Source organism: Magallana gigas, chromosome 1, assembly GCF_963853765.1.
Source record: "Magallana gigas chromosome 1, xbMagGiga1.1, whole genome shotgun sequence".
NCBI classification, from domain to species: domain Eukaryota; kingdom Metazoa; phylum Mollusca; class Bivalvia; order Ostreida; family Ostreidae; genus Magallana; species Magallana gigas.
The window spans coordinates 9246675-9262895 of NC_088853.1; the positions used below are offsets into that span (position 1 = coordinate 9246675).

General features: G+C 31.7%; 1 protein-coding gene and 1 long non-coding RNA gene across 5 annotated transcripts in view; one reads left to right on the forward strand and one right to left on the reverse strand.

The window, feature by feature from the left end:
* LOC105332272 (receptor-type tyrosine-protein phosphatase epsilon) overlaps nt 1-16221 on the reverse strand; it is a 106345-nt gene that overhangs the window by 71292 nt on the left and 18832 nt on the right. For all 4 annotated transcript variants that reach the window (XM_066082373.1, XM_066082354.1, XM_066082367.1 and 1 more), the window contains exons 8-17: nt 14340-14471; nt 13636-13761; nt 13400-13514; nt 13095-13198; nt 12798-12970; nt 12604-12691; nt 12448-12521; nt 12171-12207; nt 11976-12073; nt 9642-9770 (exon numbers count right to left, since the gene is read on the reverse strand). In XM_066082373.1, coding sequence (XP_065938445.1) covers nt 9642-9770; nt 11976-12073; nt 12171-12207; nt 12448-12521; nt 12604-12691; nt 12798-12970; nt 13095-13198; nt 13400-13514; nt 13636-13761; nt 14340-14471 — 1076 coding nt within the window. The remainder of the gene's footprint in view (nt 1-9641; nt 9771-11975; nt 12074-12170; nt 12208-12447; nt 12522-12603; nt 12692-12797; nt 12971-13094; nt 13199-13399; nt 13515-13635; nt 13762-14339; nt 14472-16221) is intronic.
* Nucleotides 11335-13349, forward strand: LOC117688049 (uncharacterized). Its single transcript, XR_004600831.2, has 2 exons — nt 11335-12684; nt 12914-13349. It is a non-coding gene; the product is annotated as an uncharacterized lncRNA (long non-coding RNA).

Here is a 16221-nt window from a genome sequence, read left to right on the forward strand (position 1 = left end):
AAACAAAGGACACAACAGAGTATCGTGTAATTTTTGCTTCATATTAAAATTCACCTTTGACGTCGATGCGGCTATAATTTTATTATGACTTTGGCATCACTGTAAATAAAGGTTATAATGTTTTGGCACCTCAGAAATAACCCTTTATACATTTTGTTCACATATTTCTGAAGTTGGCTTTGTTAACAATCGATGCATAACATGCACGTTAAAAAAACCTAATCTTTCGGGGAAAGTAACCAAACGGGTTTCTAAACATTCCAATGATGAATGTTGGTTTGTTTTTTGTGAGGCATAACAAATTATTCTATTTACTTTTAATATTTCTAAGATTTAAAGGAGACGAATTCTACATGTGTAAATAGGCGAAAATCCTTTACTTTCTACAAAAGTTGCTTTGTATGGATTTTTTGTTGATACTGTAATAACGGAGCCATCGTACGATACAGCTGTAAAACATCTAAACTCATTTGATAAAACTTTTTTTACATTCTTATTTGGCATTTCTAAAAAGCTGAGAATAAATGTTTGCCAAAAATCAACAAAAATCGAAAAAAGAACACTTGTAAATTCACGTACATTTGTATTGCATCTTAAAACAAAATCGGAATTAAAAGGTCTTTAAAAATCCGTTTTACTAAATGAATTTTAATTTTTCCTCGTACCTATTTTTTATGTTTATAAAAGACGAATTCCTTTTGTAGAAACCTTAAATAATAGGAATGAAATATCGAGTAAAAAACTCTCAAACAATAATGAAAGGAAGCTTTTTTACTCTTAAATTTTAACAACGCGTTGAAGTGATTTACATATCGGGAATTTGAATAAATGCTCATTGTAAAAATGGTTTGACCACCGATCATGGATTGAAAGTATTAGCTAACTAAATGTGTATTTGATGTGTCAGGAATTTTGGGACAGAAAAGAAATATATTGATTAAATCCTTATAGCACATGTTTATACTTTTCATTGAAAGTGTGTTCAAATATAGATTCTCATTTATGGTGGTCCATTTGCGACCAAACAGTCGATTAATGTATCTGATATTAATCCAAATGTTTAAGTAAAATGAAAATTGGAATGGGAAAAATGTAAGCAAATGTTATGAAAGACATTGTACAAAAGACAGTACAGTCAAATCAGATATTTCATAGTCCTACGGACAAGCTGATGTATTCCGCTACATCCGTAATTCGTCTTATTTTATACAAAAAAGAGAAATATTAAGTATATGAAGTATATGAAGTAGAATATATTAAGTATACATTTTTTTTTCAAAAGACTGCCAAAAAATTTGCAATGAGGAATAACATTAGAATAATTGTTTTGAAACATAAAGGAATCCGATGCAGATTAAGGATATTGATATGTTGTCTTGTTTATAACTAAAGCTACGTTTACTACAGTTAACATAACCAATTAAAAAACTTTATTTAAGGGGGATATGTGGCCATCATGTACACCTAAGGATAAGAATGTAAACATTTCTTGAACTGGCTTGTTTCAGCCCTGGCCAAAGATGGTGCAAAAGGATACAAAAGCAAAAAATATGAGATCCTGCATGTCATTTTGTTTGAAAAGTATGCATACAAGAAAAACATGACAACGCCTTTTTAAAGCGCTAAGCATAGCTCAGCGCTTTATTGTCGTTAGACTTCTATTTCCGGTGCAAGGAATAACTGCCCTCTATGAGCAGAAATATACATCATTAAAACTGGTAAGAGGTATAGGGAACCAGTTATCTGGGTGACGGAAATGGCCGAGTAGATACGATTGGTTCGCATGGCTTACGTACATCAGCACGGGATGCTATGCAGTGATGAAAAAATATAGTGCGTATTCAGAAGCTAAAATATAGAAAAATAAAATCGATTCTTTGCAAGAAAATGTCAAAAACTGTGATAAATAACTGTTCAAAAGGTATAATTTGTGATTTTAACATATCTTTTTTCAGGCAAGTATCCATATACAAGTCGTTTTCAGCTTTAATTCACATCATCTTAAGAAAGTAACATATATTTAAAGAAATCTGGCCTTCGATACTTTAAATTGATATTCATTAAATATAAACCAACATTTCAATAAGGCTCATTTCCGCCTACGCTTGCACACAGTAAATTTTCTTAGAACCAAGCTAGGTTAGCGCTTTTCAGTACTTTCAGTACTTTGATTGGGAGTTGATTTTAATCAACTCTCCTATGCAGTTACTCAGACAAACCGAAACTGAAACAGTGTTTGGACCTCAGCACAACTCATTGCTGCTGACAAGACTTAGTTCTTGAAAATAATTGATAAATTCGATGTAATGTATGCTAAAGCACTGTTTTTTCAAAGTATATTATTCATAAACTAGACTCTACCCGTGCGTGCACGGGTTGACATTGCATATTGACATTTACGAAATAGGTACATCAACATACCTTATTATTGACATTTATAATGCTATTAATTTCACTTCACTTTCCTTAGTTTCAATAATCTAACTGTGTCTCGGGAAAGGCCCTCACCACAGTCAGAATGCCTCCCTTATACCAGTAATGTAGCGGAAAATTGCAGAATCGCTCCGGAACGATGTTGGAGAAAAGTATTGAAGTTGCCTTGAAAATAACAGTCAAATTCATCACAACAGACCTTTTTGAGACTGCTAATACCTTTTAACTAAAAATTTTAATCCATAGAATGGAATAATTCAGCACCTTTTCACCAACGTACACGTATTTTCTTTGTAAAACTGGGTCAGTAGGACATTATTCATTTTTACGATAAAACATATTCTATCTTTACTCCTATTAAATATAATGTGACTTTTTTGCATGTAATCAAATATTTGTTTGTCACAACGAAGACAAAAGTAAGTACTTAGTTGAAATGTGTATTTGTTATTTTATACTTTCTCTCATAAGAAATCATTAATATATATGAACAGAATATATAGCAAAAGTCCAATGAAAATTTACCCGTATTTGTATTACCATCATGCAGATGTGATAACGCAGTACAGTTAAGGCAGTCAATAAAAATATGGGCACATTTTTGTGATGAAAACACGTATACTTTAGTTAAACTGTCATGTCCTTTTTAAAATCAATAACAGTCACGCAAATGCAATATATTTCTAAAATATATATATAACAGTACAATATTTTATGTTCATAGTGGTCACGTGATATGGCAGTCGCATGGTACAAGCAGATTTTTTTGTGGTTTTGAGGTCATTTAAAAAATTCAATATTGCAAGGGCATAATCATGTCAAAATTCACAACTGAATTATGAAATAACTTGATGTTATATCGTAGATTTTGAAAAACGGTGCGAACTTTTTAAGATAAGAATATTTATTAGTAGAAACCGTAATTTATAATGCATATGTTGAATAATTTTGAAGGTCACAGGGTTAATTTCATTGAAAAATAATTAATTTGTAAGATTTTACAAGGATCGTAGAAGTTTTTAAGTTACATAGCATATTTCAAATTCACATGTAAAAGTTTGTCGGGATCAGGTAAGTGTATGCCCTTGCAATTAAGTGTCTATTTAGGTACTCAGATTTTAGATATACGATATTTTATACAAACCGAGGTGGCTTCTTTATACGATGCATACTTTTAACAAAATGAAAATAAGACTAAATAGGTAGCATTCTACTAATAATAATTTTAAACAAAATATTCATTTATACTTTTTCGTTAATGTATGACATTTATTTTTCTTCGCTATAAAACTGCACGATAGCCTTCAATGATTTAACTTAATGCGTCATTTTGAAGCATATGACGTCATATTTTGTAGTACAGCGAGAACGACATCTCGCTTATTTTTCAGTGTGTACGATATAACGGACATCAAAATTGTAAGTAATAGCATTTGTTGTTTTTAATTAAAAGATTAGTATAAGTTAATTTTACTAATAAATAGATTAATAAGTACTTTCGAGGTTTGTAATATACTGTGATGTCATAATGCACATCTCCCGTACTTTTTGTCTGAACGGAGTTTATTGGCGGCCTTAACTGTGCTGCGAATGTGGAAACATAAACTGAAGATCCCGTTAGCGTGAATGTATTGCACAAGTGCAAGATTGTAAAATCCAAAAAATCCAGATGATTTCCGGGATTTTTTGAGGAATTTTCGTTGATTATTAATTAACGAAGCTTAACTGAGAAAAAATAAAAACAAATTGGTAATCTTCAAGTACCAATGATGTTTAAAATATATAAAACAAATGGCCGAATTCTTACGATTTCTCGGTATTAAAGACCAAAAATTCGAGTCTATTATTTTAATATAGTAGTATAGATACCTTGAAAATAGTCAGATTTTAAATGGTACGAACAATTTAAATATTTTTGGTAGTCGTATGTATTCCTACGCCAGAATTCAATATAGTCTCGCTCAACTCGACGCTCGGCTGTTTCCGTAAATCCTTGTCGGATAATTACGGAGTCAGCCGAGCGTTTGGTTGAACGAGACTAGAGTTCAAAATTGCTTGGATCCATACAATTTTCGAGAAATATTTCTATTACTGATACATAGTTTGATTGATTTAATTTTATCTTTAAATATTATTTAACATGATTCATATGGGAGTTTCTCGACATTCTTGTCGAAAAATTCCAAACATTTATATTATAAAAATGTGCGTAATTCAAATTAAAAACTACATGCGCTCGTCATGCAAAATAACATATCGTTGATTTTAAAATAAACATCGACAAAATCAACTCCCGTCAGTTCTTCAGTACTTGGATAAATCTATCGGAACATCCCTCAAACTGCACAGCTACAGACTTATTTTGATAAAAAAAATATTAATATAAAGTGTCCTCTCTACAACCATTTGTTGAAAAAAATGTCTAAGCTTTTTTATTAATGTTGTAACTTTTAAAAGAGGACACCTAATTATTAAAATGGGCCTCAAAAACTATTAACTCCTACAATATATATGTGTCTGTATCTAGGGAGGTACATTGAAGATATATTTTTATTGAAATATAATGTATACTTTTTAAATTCAAGATGATCACTTTTTCGGACCCCTACAACACTTATCAAAAGAATTTAATTTATGTTTATAAAACAGACAATACACAATGAAAACAAACATATATCAAGTATAAAGATGCATATCAAATTCAACACGGGTTGTTTTGAATTGACATTTTATCTATGAAATTATAACGTTAGTGTGTCTCCATAGACACAGGAGCTCCCTGTAAAGACTCGATTTTTCTTGTTCTAAAAATAGATCCTATGCCGACTGATAAAAATAGGGTACCTCTTTTGAGGCAAAATGATTAATGTGAAAAATTCATACTTTTTTTCAACAAATTGTTGTAAAAAGGACACATAGCAATGTTCAAATGATTAACTTTAATGTAATCACATTTTAATGATAATATTTCATTTAAATTTTACTCATAGAATTAAAAAAAAGTTTGAAACTACTAATTGGTACTGATTTAGGTATAATGCTTTTTATATTGTTTTAGGAACAAATTGTAATGCTTGTTTATAATTGTTTATACAATAAATTCAAATCTGTTTTACATGGATTCCATAAAATCATAATCATATCACTTTACAAGGTATAAAAAGACATATACACATTACAATGCAAAATAATATCCCTATGAATATATTCTAACGGTGTAATTTACCCTGCCCAAAATCTATTAAACATCCGAGTGGCACAATTTGTGTGTTTTTAAAGAAACGTACATACACGTCAATAATAATTTTGAAAAAATACGTGAATCAGAATGATTTGTTCTTCTACAAAATCTCATTTGATTGGTGTTTTAAGACGATATGAGGGGCGTTATGGGCTGATATTGCTTGTGTCAATTAAGTTGGTGTCCCCTTTACTGATATCTACTATTTTCTGTAGGGGTGTGTGCTAAAGGTGTTTAGCATACATCATTATTTTTAGATAAAAAGAACCATTGATAACTTTATTCCCCTGTTGTAAGACTATATGTAAAGCAGGCAACATCAACATCATTAACATTCAATATAACACTGCTCGGAAAGTGTGATCACAGGATCATGTAAAAATCGAATAAGCGCGTGTAAAAGAAATGAGAAGCATGAAATAGACTCGCTAAGTTAAAGTAAGTAAAATATTCAAAATACTAATTTCGTTGGTACGAAGATATTCAAAACTATGTAGCATTTATTTCAATGTGATTTTTTGTTTTCCTTTAATTTTGATTAGGTTTGTTACCTACAATGTTATGTGAAATATTGTCATAATTCATTTTTACTACATAACACATATTCTGTACTTATAATAAAATAGTTTTTTTTTAATTTAAGTACAGGACAAGAACTTTTCTTCACAAACAACGCTTGATCACTTTATTTTAAAATCAAACATTAATTGAAGATATAAAAAGCTGTTTGAAACAAAAAAATAAGTAAAACAAGAGGCCCATGGGCCACATCGCTCACCTGAGGAACAAGAGGTATGATAAAATCAGCTCAATGGAGTCATAATACAAACTATCTGGACAATGTACAATAATTCATGTAAATCCTGTATAAATAAAATCCATTTTCCCCTGGATATTCTTATGTTTATAATCATTAGTCCCTTTTCTAACAGAATGATTTTATAGTCATATCATATGTTGAGTATTGCAGATCTAATAAAGATCCCTAACAATAGTTTATATATGGGATATAAACGTACATCAAACTCTGAACCTTCTCGTGAGGCCAAAGAATTGTCCTGGGGCCAAATTCTTAACAATTATAAAGAATCATCTGGCTGATTAGTTTTTGAGAAGATTTTTAAAGATTTACCCTATATATTCCTTTGTTAAACTTTGACCCCCCCCATTGTGGCCCCACCCTACCCCTGGGGATCATTATTTTCACAACTTTGAATCTACACTACCTGAGGATGCTTTCACACAAGTTTCAGCTTTCCTGGCTGATTAGTTTCTGAGAAGAAGATTTTTAAAGAATAACTCTGTTTATTCATATGTAAAACATCGACCTCCCATTGTGGCCCAAACCTACCCCCAGGGGTCATGATTTTCACAAATTTGAATCTACACTACCTGAGTATGCTTCCACACAAGTTTTAGCTTTCCTGGCTAATTAGTTTCTGAGAAGAAGATTTACTGTATATAATCATATGTTAAACTTCGATCCCCCATTGTGGCCCCAACCTACCCCCAGGGGTCATGATTTTCACAACTTTGAATCTACACTTCCTGAGGATGCTTCCACACAAGTTCCAGCTTTGCCTGCGAATAAGTTTCTGAGAAGAAGATTTTTAAAGATTTACTGTATATATTCCTATGTTAAACTTTGATCCCCCATTGTGGCCCCACCCTACACCCGGGGGTCATGATTTTCACAACTTTAAAATTTACACTACCTGAGGATGCATCCACACAAGTGTCAGCTTTCCTGTCTGATTATTTTCTGAGGAGAAGATTTTTAAAGATTTACTGTATATATTCCTATGTACAACGTCGATCCCCTATTGTGGCCCCTCCCTACCCTTGGGGGTCATGATTTTCACAAATTTGAATCTTCACTACCTAAGGATGCATCCACACAAGTTTCAGCTTTCCTGGCTGATTAGTTTCTGAGAAGAAGATTTTTAAAGATTTACTTTTTATATTCATATGTTAAACTTCGACCCTCCATTGTGGCCCCACCCTACCCCCAGGGGTCATGATTTTCACATCTTTGAATCTACACTACCTGAAGATGCTTCCACACAAGTTTCAGCTTTCCTTGCCGATTAGTTTCTGAGAAGAAGATTTCTTAAGAGTTATTCTATATATTCATGTTAAACTTCGACCCCCCATTGTGGTCCCATCCTCAGGTGAGCTAAAAAGGTTAAGTTTACAATTCAATAAGTGGGTTTCTGGAAGAACAGATTTTGAAAATTTTCGTAATAAATATTGACTATTTTTTATACTTTTTTAATCTTTAGCTTTTAAGATCTGTGTACAAACATAGAATTGTGAGCAAATCTCTGTATCTTGCTTATAATTCGAAGCTTAACACTCAAATATGGTTAGTAAATAGAAATTGTAAACAACATGCACTACATGTATAACAAATAAAGAAAACAATTTATTTTTTCGAAATGAATCATATATATATATACATGGATATACCTACATATTTCCGTAAGCGATATTAAACTCTATTTAAACTGAATAAACTAGAGAAAATGCCGAGCATCTCAACAAAACCTATAGCATTAATCTACCATTACGCAAAAGATAATGCCGAATTACCGATAGAATGAATTGTATTTCAGTACCCCTACATCAGACTTTGCTTAATATGCGTAGGTAAACAGTTAACGTAACTGTTTGATTTACCGAAGTCTCTGATTGATTTGATACGAAAAATCACGAAATACAGACGATAGTTTCCAGGTTACAAAGCATAAACAATGAAAACGAAACGAAAATCAGAACAAGCTAACACCAACGTCATGTGTGAAAACTGTCAACGCATTGAAATATTTAGCCTCAATTTACTTCACAAAATCGGCACCAATATATTTTTCATGTTTCAAAACTTCCCTTCATACGCGAACTGTTGCACAACAAGCAAATTCATCATAGTCAGATCGACCCTTTTTCGTATAATGTCATGGCTGCTTTAAACAAAGAACCTCGTTTTAGAAGTATGGAATACGAGTCTTGGTAAAATGGGTAATGCAAACCTGGGCCGTGGCAAAATAAATGCCAGGGCAGATCGGCAATTGTCAATTCCAAATACGCATTATTTTGTAGCAATATCTACAGCGAATACAAATATACTAGTCCATCAAATATCCTGAAATTTTAATGAGATTGGCAGATTAATAACTGCCAATCTTTTGTTTTGCCTAGGCCAAGTCTTGCCTACCCATTTTACCGGATGCCGAGCCCGATTGAAATACGCCTTTCCTTTATTATTATGTTCGTAATAATTTCGATTTGAAACAAAATTACCACTTAATTTTTGCAATTTATATTTTCCTTCCCATAAGGATAATTTATGCTAAACTACGTTGAATTTGCCTCGGTAGTTCTTGAGAAGAAGATTTTTAAAAATGCACCCCCCTTTTTCTACAGTTTCAAGGTTTTCTCCGCTTTGAATACAGATCGGACTTTAATTTTTGCAATTTATATTTGCCCTCCCATAAGGATGCTTTGTGCCAAATTTGGTTGAAATTGGATAAGCAGTTTTAGAGAAGAAGTGCAAAATGTAAAAAGTTTACAGACGGACAGACGGACAGACGGACAGACGGACGGACGGACAGACGGACAGACGGACAGACGGACGACGGACAAAATGTGATCAGAATAGCTCACTTGAGCTTTCAGCTCAGGTGAGCTAAAAATGGCTGATAGTAGTTTTTAATACTGTGGTTACTCATACTTTACGGGATTTTTATTATAAATATGTTTAGGTTGTTTTATTCCATAATAAATACTAAGACGTCCAGACATTTCAATAATTAACAATTAATATGCATAAACTACATGTACATGTACTCAAAAAGACGAATGAATATGATTGATTTTAATTTTGTTTTAAAAGATACCGAATATACTTTTAACGGCGATGTCCATGCATATACACTGGTAATATCCTATTTTAATTATAATGTTATACCGATTTGTTGTGTATCTTGAATCGTCTGATGATGTACTCAGCGTAGGTTTTCTCCTCTAGATGTCTGACAGTCAACGTCCCGCCCTGTAGTTTGTCGTTAATATCTGGCCAGTACTGGGCACACTTGTTCTGTCATTATACAAAAAAAATATATTTATTGGAAGTGTAAAAAGAGTGCCAATATCCCATTCAAAACTATGCAAAACTGAGCTTAACATTTGGAAAGTCCAGAAAAAAACCTATTAAACATTCGAGTGGCCCTTAGCTATTAGGATGGCATGGCTTTTGCATACATATAGAATGCTTTGATTCTTTGACCCTGAAAATTACTTAACAGTAACTAGCATTGACTGATTTTAAAATTGCCATCAATTTATATATCCTAAAGAGTGTCACAAGAGACCCACAGGTCTTGGCAGCCACTTGAGTATCATAGCCTTTAGATCAATCTTTCAGAGAGTCCTTTGTTTGCATTTTAGGCTTCCTTTAGGAGGATAAATTCTAATCAAGATTCCTCTGACTGTTACCCCTGCTTTTATTATTTGACGTTTGCAAACATTAATTAAATAAAGTGGGGGACTTTTCTTTTATAATATCAATAATATTCACAGATTCATTAACAATGCAAATGACATGCATACAGATTATTGCTACAAACACACAATACATGAAATGACAGGTTTTTTTTTTAGATGAAGTTATTTTTTTAACGGACGACTCAAGACAACTAACAGCAATAGCTTACATAATAAACTTAAAAGACATAAAAACCATGTTTTAAATAGCTATATTTCTCACCCACAAATAAAAGGGCACAACCTCAGATTTATAAACAGTTAGTTTCACAATCTAAGAAAATGACATTGTTGGAACAATAACAATGTATTTAGTTTATCTCCATCGACTGTGAAAGGACAGAAGAAAATATTACAAAGTGTTTTATATTTTCACTATGTGGCCATATTGGCCTTACCCAATGGTCTAAACCCCTGACTCAGGGGACATGTATTTTTGAAATTCAGGTAAAGAGCTCAATTGGTATCATCATAATTCATTTAGTTTTCTTCAAATTATATGGGAGTAGAGAAGGTTTTCTAAGATTTCCTAAAGGACTATATATGATAAGGGCCTAAAATGGCCCCCTAAAATGAACATTATCATTTTCCTATCATTCTTTGTTTTCTTAGTACAGATATGTATGTGATGTGTTTACATAATATTCATTTTGGTTCAAGTGCCCACAATTTAGAAATATGACATTGTAAAGACAACCTTTTCCCGCCATTTTGGCAATTTTAGCGTAAAACAGCTTGTTTTCAAGCAGTTTTTCCTTCCGAAAACATAGAGCGCATTCTTGAACAAATAAAATATTTTAATCAGAGATGTATCTAGCCAAGAATAATAAGTGACAAAAATATTTTCTTTGTTCAAGCATGCGCTCTATATTTCCCATTCGTGAATAGATAAGAAAAATGTCAAGTTTTGGCTGATTTTGATTGAATTATAGAAATGGCGTCACTTCTGACGTCATATACTACCAGAAAATGCAAATAAATCAAATAAATAGATGAAAAATATATTTTATATCAACTCTTCTATAAAAAATTAGTTAACATTTCATTGTACCCGAAACACTTAAAAAATGGCGAATTATGGGGGCCAAATTTAACTCTTATCATATATAGTTATTTCACCATAAAGCCATTTTGACCCGCCCTATGGCCTGATCAACTAACTAAATGGCCATAGATTTAAAAATATTAATAGATAGATTCATTAAAATCACAACCATTTCTTTAGTTTTCTTTCAATATATACGGAAATAAAGAAGTATATTTTCTTAGATTTTTTTTACATTTTCACTGTATGGCCTATTGGCTATACCATCGGGTCTGAACCGCTGACCCAGGAGCTATTGATTTCACAGTTTTGGTAGACTGCTTCATTGCACTGTATGCACTATTATTTTTTATCAAATGTGTGGAAGTAGACAATTGTTTTTTAAAGTATCTTTTGCTTTACATATTTTGTCCCGCCCATAAGACCCCGTGGATGGTAAGGTAAGAACTTTAACAACTTTTACTCCTCGTATTCTAGAGATGCTTCAAATTAAAAGTAGACCTCGTTGTTTTAAAAATAAATGTTAACAGGCGACCCACGACGCACAGACGAAGACCAATTGCAATACGCCACCTGAGTAACTCGTGTCCTAAAAAAGACGGAAACGCAATCTTTGATTGTCATCGTGTCGAGTATTAATGATGCTATTATAGACGAAATATCAAAAGCAATGATCATAGGCATTTATATCATATGTATATAAACAGGGTATACCTTTGTTCCCTCTGTCAGATTGGTTAAGCAGACAATATTGCACACTTCTTCTTGCCAAATCATGGTCCAAAAATCCGCTATTGTTTTTGGTTTTGGGCCTTTCAAAAAAATATAAAATAACAAGATGTAAAAATTTAAATATTAAAATCAAAATTGTAGAACTGTATAAAAAAGGTCGATTCTCTTATAGGTTACCCTGGGTGGCAATGTATGTCCGTTTTTCTTTAGTATCCTAATAAATACAAAAAGACATTACATACGAATAAAATCATTAAAACAAAGCTTTTACTGATTAAACACACTTACTTAACAAGTTAAATTTAAGCACTGAGCATATTTTGATGTGGAACCGCTTTTGTTCCAGTATTAAAACATCATTTATTAATTTATGCACACGCAACAATATCATATATTTATGTTTATGAATTATTCTTTTATATGAAAGACACATTTAATTTAATAAGATACTTGCTTCAATGTAATTAGCATTGATGTATCCCCCTTGATCGCTGGCAGCGGTTTTTAGTATAACACGTGAGTGATCATCTAAAACCAGAAAAAATAAATTATCCAACGTTTTTGTGAATCCTTTACTATTAACATTATTTTAAACGGTTAAAATGCATACAGGGGAATATAGTTGTGTATCTATTTTTCACTTTATTTTCCGGTCTCTTTCCTTCTATGCATGGATGGAGCTCACCACGAGGTATGTCCTGTAATATTACATATATATCTTACTACCTATAAAATCCATCTTAAACTGATTTAAAAAAATGACAGTAAATAGAAATAAAAAATAACAAAAGAATAAATCCTTACATGATATTCACTCTTAAACCCATTGTTCTCATTTAAAGACATGTTTGTAATTTGTGCTTTCATATTCCTGACAGAAATGTTCTTATTAGTTGGAGGACCTCTTTTGGTTTTTTCAGGCAGAGCATATGTAGACTCCACGACGTCATTTGGGCACAAAGCTTGTGATCTACAATCTATCATTTATAAACTGTATTTTTATGTTGTTGGTTTTTTTTTCAGTAACTGATATAGGAAACCTCATCAAAAAAGGCATGAAAAACAAAATGAAAAATATAACGAGTGTATGGAAATTCTTACTTGGTAACTTAGGCTGTTCTACCATAGATTTATTAGTACGTAAAGGCTTTGTTTCCAAAAGAAATGACTGACGTTTTGCTATCGCTGTTGATTTTCGTTTTAGGCTACATAAATGGTGTATAACAAATTATAGCAAGTAAACATTAAAAAAAGTCATCGGCAATTAGAACAACTTAAAGAAATCATATTAGTTAATTGTGCATATACTTTTAATTATTAAAGCTGAAAATAATCTATTAAAAAGAAATAGAAAAATACATTTCTTCTTAATTCATTCATTAGCAAAATCTTCGTAAGATTCATACCGTATCACAAAAAAAGATACGATAATTCCGATAATCACAATCACGCATGTGCCAAGCAAGGCTCCAATTAAAGGTATATTCTCTGACGAGGAAACTGTTTGGGGATGGCTTTTAGCTTTTGAAGAAACATATTGAAAAAGAAAAGTTTGTTAGATACAGCCAATATAATGAAAACTATATCTATCAGTTTTGTTACTTAACATATTTCAAAATACATCAGAATCAGTCAAATATACCTTCATCACATTGTTTTCCCTCTATACAACCATAAGTACAACTGCCATTGATTATGTCACATGTCTGGTTGATGCAGTAAGCATTGCATGGAGACTGGCAGTTTTCTCCATAAGACAACACACACTCTGATTAATTTATACAATCGTGTAATGTTCAAATGTTAGGTTTAAAAAATAAAATAACAGAGTTAAACAGTTTCATTTTATACTGTACTATAAAGTGTTATTGTTCATATGACCAAAAGCTTAACTTACTATAAGGTAATTGTATTAATTGGGATTTTACATAATATCCGTATTTTATAAGTAAACAATTATATCACTTTTCTTTAATTTACACGTTTCTATTTTCATTTCAAGGTTCCAATGATGAACTGTAATTGTATTTTTAATTGACATGGTTTGAGATGGTTGACAGTTTGTTATTGTCATTTTGTTCATGTACACATATGTTATATGAAACTGTTGGAAAGATAAATTTTTGCAGAAACAATTTCAATAAACAAATAACAATACTGAATAGTTGTCGTTTCGATTATAAAACATTTTTTTGCAAAATGTCAAAGCGTATCTTTGAACATATGTAAAAACAAAAAAAGAAATACAAGAACAAAACTCACAAAACCCCCCTTAGAATTGTTTCATAAACTGCAAGAACATAAAACATTTTTTTGTGAATTACAAATAAACTGTGCTATATTTACCTGTGGTACAATTAAAATCCGTATAACCTGCAACACAAGTACACGATCCGTCCGTGTGCCGACATGTGTCAGCTTTACAGTTAGGTGAACATACCCGGGAACAATTTCTGCCAAAATATCCTGTCTTGCAAGCTAATGGTTAAAGATACATGTATATATCATAAATGACTATGATATTATAATTAGGGGCAAATAAGATTCGGTAAAGATTAAACCAAGTTTAAAAAAATCATAGAATAATTGAATAAGTAGTTAACTTTCAAATGCAATAATATTTTTTGGTATGTTTTATGACAGTCTTTAGCCAAAAACCACTTAAGCATTTTTTACTCCATGCAACTGTCTCTAATATCTATAATGATTATGCATTTATTACTTGGGTTTTATTTTGTTTTCTTAGTAATTATGATTGTTTCTTAAAGAAATAATTAAGGGCATTTGCAACGAAGTGCTCCGGATTTTAAAAATCCGCACTTGCATTTTCTCTTTTATACAATGAATTAGAGTTACCCCTCTTGAATTGCTTTCCAACTGGGAGTAATCTCCCGTAATATGAGCTCTTTTTGAATATTATGGTAAAAAAGCAGTGTTTCCGAGGTAAACAGAATAAGATGAAGCGGTATTCATATATCGCTCTGCGTCAACAAGCAGGCTACATGGGCCTCAGAAAAGAGAGGAGCAAATTCCTATATGGCAAACATTGTGAGAAAGATTTTAAATGACCTTTCGTTTTCTTATTTACTTTTGACAATCGTCAGACAGACGACCAAAAGGGGGGGGGGGGTCAGACCTACCGCAACACCTTCAACATATTGATGAGCAAAATAAAAACAAAGAGTAAACCAAACATTGATTAACTCCGATAGTCTTTAACAAAAGACAGTAGACCGAAATTCTTTCATTCATTTATTTTCATACCTATTGTTTTTGATATTATATTACAATACATACATACTTATATGCATGAAATATCATATACACATAAACTATTCATAGCTACTTTATTTTGTGGACAATGAAATTGTTTCCAAATTAAACTGACCTCATTGCTAAGTCAGAATTATCAATGTCTCACATGTTAATTATTAATTTGTAAAAGAGACATTTCTGACAATAAATAATGGTGTGTTACTTTTGCTCTCTTAGAGCACGCCTAAAGGCTAACTAGGAATTCAAAAATATATTAGAACCTTCTTCTTTCTTAATACCTCAAAGATAAGTATAAATAATTATTAATGATCTTTATTATTTACTGTGTGTGTGTACGGTGACAAAATCAAGGACGGTAACTCTTGAATAGGAAAGAGCAAATTGAGGTTCACACTTTTCTGAAAATATTGGCCCTATATTTCATTATAAGTAGGATATCATAAAAAATCGATTTACAATAATATGTATCATTTAATTTATAATCACATATCCCACTCACAAAAAAATTGCTCCTTTCAAATATTATTTATTGCTATTTGTTCCTAGAATTACATTGAAATCAATGTTGAATGCGAAATTAATATTTTTGGAAATATTTTTTGATAAGGATGGAAAGAGGGGTCTGTAGTGTCTGTTGTTGTGTATATAGACACATATAAATTCATTTAAGAATTTATGAAAAATTGTGTCCAGAAACCAGGAACGTTGCCAATGCCCTTAAGTTATCGAAAGTATCCCACTACATCACAATACCGATTTTTCAATATTTGTTCAATTTTTACATAGATTTTTTGATAACTAATATTTTTTTTCTTTATGTAGATCCTGTAGACAATGTCAATTTAGGATTGAAACAAGAGGCCCAGGGGCTTCATTGCACAGCTGATCAACAATATCATTAACTCTGATCAACTAAGCATTAGAGTATAAAATATCTTGACAACTAGGTACA